Consider the following 6,051-nt stretch of genomic DNA (forward strand, 5'->3'; position numbering starts at 1 on the left):
TGGGGTGCCATTGCCTTCTCCGTCCCATCTCTTTTTTTTCTTTTTCTTTTTAATTTAATAATTTTAAAACATGTGTTCCCCATCCTGAACCCTCCTCCCTCCTCCCTCCCCATACCATCCCTCTGGGTCGTCCCAGTGCACCAGCCCCAAGCATCCAGCATCGTGCTTGAACCTGGACTGGCATCTCGTTTCATACATGACATTTCACATGTTTCAATGCCATTCTCCCAAATCTTCCCACCCTCTCCCTCTCCCACAGAGTCCAAAGCCTGTTCTATCCATCTCTTAGTAAAGTAATAAAAACATGGAGGCAGTCAGTGATTCTGCATTTAGCTCATCTACCACCAAGTTACAAAAGGCCATTCAAATGCTTTCAGTAGTTTCGTGTATACAATGAGGTGGTAGGAACTTAAAGAAACTTCCAACTGTAAAGTTCTTTATTCAGATTAAATATTCATACGAAGTTTAAATATAGTTATTTTAATTTCCATGATTAATTCCACAAAACTATCATTTATTGAATATTTTATATGTTCAGACACTATGATAAAGAGACTGGACTGCATGAAATCCTTATTGCACCTATTTTACAAACATGGAACAGCTAGTGCCAAATCACTCAGGAATAATGGACTGAGGACTCAGCCAGGCCAATGTGACTCCACATTCTTTATATCCAACATTCTACTCTCGGTAAAGAAATGGGAAGATGGAGGTTGGTGTTCCAGGGAGGAGGAAAGAATGGGCTTTGGGGGAAAAAAAAAAAAGTTTCTCAGAGACCTCATCATTGTTCTTCAAGACCAAGCTATTTCTCCATTCAATAATTTTAAAAGAGTATTTTGTAGCAAGGGTTTTGAATTAAGGCAAATCTGAAAATAAATTCTGTTTAGTAACTAATTTTATAGACCTGGGGCATTCTTAAAATCTCACCCTCAGTATTCTCATTCATGAAATTGAGAGCTGCTGCTGCTGCTGCTGCTAGGTCGTATCAGTCGTGTCTGACTCTGTGCGACCCCAGAGATGGCAGCCCACCAGGCTCCTCTGTCCCTGGGACTTTCCAGGCAAGAATACTGGAGTGGGTTGCCATTTCCTTCTCCAATGTATGAAAGTGAAACGTGAAAGTGAAGTCGCTCAGTTGTGCCCAACTCTTTGTGACCCCATGGACTGTAGCCTACCAGGCTCCTCCGTCCACGGGATTTTCCAGGCGAGAGTACTGGAGTGGGGTGCCATTGCCTTCCCCATGAAATTGAGAGACTGACATCTAATTAGTTTACTAAGAGAATATATAGTATATCTTAAAGAATAGTTTGATAAAATATGAGGCTATAAACTGTTTCTGTATTCCTAAAATATGTTCTAATATATCACTGTGTATTCTTATCTTGTTACTAAATGGATTTGATCTGAAAATTTGATTTTTTCACTTTTCATTTAAAATGTGTTCTTCTGTAATCACAAGTAACAAGGATGTTTCAACTGCTCAACATATTAAAGTAGAGAATTATTATTGTGTTAGTGAATGCTGAAAATGCATTTAATAGGATTCATTGCTACTACTGCTGCTGCTAAGTCGATTCAGTCGCGTCCAACTTTGTGCGACCCCATAAACGGCAGCGCACCAGGCTCCCCCGTCCCTGGGATTCTCCAGGCAAGAACACTGGAGTGGGTTGCCATTTCCTCCTCCAATGCATGAAAGTGAAAAGTGAAAGTGAAGTCGCTCAGTTGTGTCTGACTCTTAGCAACCCCATGGACTGCAGCCTACCAGGCTCCTCCATTCATGGCAGGAGGAGCATTTTCATTTCCTCCATCCATTTTCTAGGAAAGAGTACTGGAGTGGGATGCCATTGCCTTCTCCGATAGGATTCATTAAGTAAGCTTATTAAAAATTTTTTAAAAATGCAACATAAATGAACTATTTAAGTGTTATAAAGTTTATTCAAAGATCTAGCAGTCAACCATCTAGCAGTGCCAGTAAGTGAAACACTAATGCCATTTAAATAAAATGAGAAACAACATTTTTTGTTCACTCTTAAACTTTCATAACAGGTTGGAGATTCCAATGAATTTAATAAAATAAGAAAATAAAATAATTTATATGAATATTAGGGGAACATTACCTATCATCTATTTTTACTTATGAATGCTATTAATAAATACAAATAAAATACAAAAATTTTTAAATGGTCCTAAAATTTTGTGATAATTTGGTAAAGTACATACTAATGCAAGATAAAAAAATGTTTTTCTAAATCTAGCAATATATATGTGGAGATAGAAATGGCCGGTTATCTCAGTTGATTAGAGTTTGGTGCTATTAACACCGAGGTCCTGGGTTCAATCCCCGTGCAGGCCACAGAAAGTTTTCCCCCTTACTACCCAAGGTGATGACATATTAAGGGCTTCCTAGGTGGTGCTAGTGGTAAAGAACCTGCCTGCCAATGGAGGAGACTCGAGAGACATGGGTTTGATTCCTGGGTGGGGAAGATCCCCTGGAGAAGGAAATGACAACCCACTCCAGTATTCCTGCCTGGGGAAACCCATGGAGAGAGAAGCCTGGCAGGCTATAGTCCTTGAGTATGACTGAGCACACACACACACACACACACAGAGAAATGGGGTAATGTTTTATTTATAATAGCAACACAATCATACATTTTAAAAACTACATAGAAATAGACTTAAATAAAGTGAATAATTTTATTGAAAAGTGTAGAAATGTTCTTAATAAATGAAATACATAAATTGTTGGATGTGGAAATTAATCATGAATGCTGATTTGTTTATATTTAATCTACTAAAAATGTAGTTCTTGTTAGAATTTCAGAGTTTTTAATTGCTTTTGAAAGAGGATCACTTTACACCACATATTAACCAAATCACACTATGAGGCTGGTCTAATAGATCAGTGATATGTGAACATATATGACACATATATATATATATTGTTGTTCAGTTGCTCAGGTTTGTCCGACTCTGTGACCCCATGGACTGCAGCACACCAGGCCTCCCTGTCCATCACCAACTCCTAGAGTTTGCTCAAACTCATGTCCATTGAGTTGATAATGCCATCCAACCATCTCATCCTCTGTCATCCCTTTCTCAGTATCAGAGTCTTTTTCAAAGAGTCAGCTCTTTGCATCAGGTGGCCAAAGTACTGGAGCTTCAGCATCAGTCCTTCCAAGGAATATTCAGGGTTGATTTCCTTTAAAATTGACTGGTTTGACCTCCTTTGCTGTCTGAGGGACTCTCAAGAGTCTTCTCTAGCACCACGGTTTGAAAGCATTCATTTTTTAGTGCTCAGCCTTCTTTATGGTCCAACTCTCACATCCATACATGATACTGGAAAAACAATAGCTTTGACTATATAGACCCTTGTCGGCAAAGTGGTGTCTCTGCTTTGTAATATGCTGTTTAGGTTTGCCATAGCTTTTCTTCCAAAGAGCAAGCGTCTTATAATTTCATAGCTGCAGTCACATCTGCAGTGATTTTGGAGCCCAAGAAAAGAAAGTCTCTCACTGTTTCCATTGTTTCCCCATCTATTTGCCAAGAAGTGAAGGGACCAGATGCCAAGATCTTCATTTTTTTGAATGTTGAGTTTTAAGCCAGCTTTTTCACATATATATATCATACTCCATAAGAAGATTTCTAAAGCAAAGTCCATATCCATACACACACCTAAAATATGACATATATGCTGCTTAGTCAGTCATGTCTGAGTCTTTGCGACCCCATGGACTATAGTCTTCTAAGCTCCTCTATTCATGGGATTCTCTAGGCAAGAATCCTGGAGTGGGTTGCCATTCCCTTTACCAGGGAATATTCCCAATCCAGGGATCGAACCAGCTCACCTGCACTACAGGTAGATTCTTTACCATCTGACCCACCAGGGAATCCAAAAATATGACATACATAGTTTTTTATTTCAGTGAGAAAAAGAGAATGTATGTAATAGATGATGCTACTACGAGTACATAATTACCTTGTTAACATAAAATTGGACTTAGAAAGAAAAGTCATTATAACAGTTCTTTTAAAACAGGCTTAAGAGAATATGTGCAGAACAAGTTAAAGACACTTGTTTTAAAAGCAACACATGAAAAACAAATATTATAAAGATATATAAAAGTGGATTTGATCATGTAAAACTGTATTTACTTGAGATTTGGTTGCTTAAATAATGAAAAAGGCAAATATTATATTGGCAAAGGTATAAAAAGGATTTTATATGAAGGATTTCTTGCACATTTGTTTTTAAAACCATAAACAATCCAGTAGAAAAATGGATGAAGGCTATTTAAAGAGACTATTCATAGAGGAAGAAACAAAATAGCCTACAGATATGTGAAAGACACTGTTTCTATTAGGAAAATCTGATGTAAAGTAAAATTCATCACTAATAAAATTGATGAAAATTTGAGAATAATGGTAACGGAATTCTGGTGGACATGCAGAAAACGTACACTCCTAACAACCTGAATGGTTGTGACAAGACTTAGATTCTGACTGTTTCTGGGCCATGGATGTGATGTTAATAGGGGCTCACAATAGACCACTCCCCTTCTCTAGGGCTCATAAACTTTCATCAATATGCACATGAACACTTCAAGGGACAGAAATGTACATCCATGTACATGGACTTTTGTGTACCTGAATGACATTTTATGCATGATAAACTGAGTTCTCAGTCATGGAAACCTTTGTGTCAGGTAACCAACAAATATGGAGGACACATCCTTCTCACTAAGCACAACCCACCTTCCTGGGCTTCAATCTCTTGTGGATTCTCTCTCTAATCTCCTTCATCTTGACACTATAGAGAATAGGGTTTATCAATGGGGGAAGCAGGAAGTGGACATAGGAGAGAAGAGTACGGGCAGGCTGAGGGATTGGCATCCTGAGATGATCAATGAGAGCCAGGAGGACCATTGGCACATAGAAGAGAAGCACAGCAGAGAAGTGGGCAGCACAGGTTTGGCCAGCCTTCCAGCGATTCTCACTGGATCCCAAACCTTGCAACACCCTGCCAATTAGGCCATAGGAGAATAAAATAAGCAGAGGATCCAAGCCCATGGCAGACAGGACCACAAAGAGGCTATAGACTGCTCCCCCACCTCCAGGGCAGGCCAAACGGGCTATATCCGGGTGCAAGCAGTAAGAATGGGTCAGGACCTGTGGACGGCAGTAAGGCATGTGGGCCAGGAGGAATGGCAGGGGCAGGTGGAGACCCAGGCATCGGAAAGCAATGGCCACACAGATCTTGCTGATGACACCATTGGTGAGGAGTGTTGGGTAGTGGAGAGGGAAGCAAATGGCCAGTGCCCGATCCAAGGCCATGGCGAGTAAGACAGAGGACTCCATGACAGAAAAGACATGGACAAAGAACATCTGGAGGAGGCAGGCAGAGGCAGAGACAGCATGAGTATTTGCAAAGGCAAGACCCAGCAGGGTGGGCATCAGGGCTGTGGACAAGCCAACATCAGACACGCTGAGCAGGAAGAGGAAGAAGTACATTGGGCGGTGCAATGTGGGCTCCAGGGCAATGATCCAGAGGATAGCACCATTGCCCAGGGCAGACAGAAGGTAGACAGTGATGAGGGGTACTGCCCACCAGGAAGGTACAGCTGATAGGCCTGGCAGGCCCACCAACAGGAAGGTGGGGGCCATCGAAGTGCTGGCATTCAGAGTTGAGTGGGTGAGGAATGTTGACATACTTCAGGATCCCACTTTGAACTCTGGAAACTGAAAACGGATTAGAAAGATTTATTTAACCTTATGACACATTTGCATAAGGCTTTCTAAAACTGCCTGGCCCTCCCTCTCCTGCCCCAGGCACACATACACATACTCATTCTAGTATCTATGCCACAGTCATCCCTTGCCTTGGAGCGTTTTCTATAGCTGTCCACAAAGCTCTGATTCTCTCTTTAAATTATTTTCCCATTTTCCTCAACTCTGTTTTTCACTGTAGCTTTTTTCCTAATTTGCTCCCTCCTTTAACGGAAAACACCCATAAGGGGGGTCTATACTCCTATGAGCACGTTTTCTTTTTTT

The 6,051-nt window shown here is 40.7% G+C and overlaps 1 protein-coding gene across 1 annotated transcript; it reads right to left on the reverse strand.

The window, feature by feature from the left end:
- Positions 1–4,740: 4,740 nt before the first annotated feature.
- LOC113905181 (olfactory receptor 51S1-like) lies at positions 4,741–5,709 on the reverse strand. Its single transcript, XM_027562157.1, has one exon. It carries the CDS (start codon positions 5,707–5,709, stop codon positions 4,741–4,743), a length of 969 nt encoding a protein of 322 aa, XP_027417958.1.
- Between the last annotated feature and the right edge of the window lie 342 nt (positions 5,710–6,051).

This window comes from Bos indicus x Bos taurus, chromosome 15 (assembly GCF_003369695.1).
Source record: "Bos indicus x Bos taurus breed Angus x Brahman F1 hybrid chromosome 15, Bos_hybrid_MaternalHap_v2.0, whole genome shotgun sequence".
Lineage (NCBI taxonomy): Eukaryota > Metazoa > Chordata > Mammalia > Artiodactyla > Bovidae > Bos > Bos indicus x Bos taurus.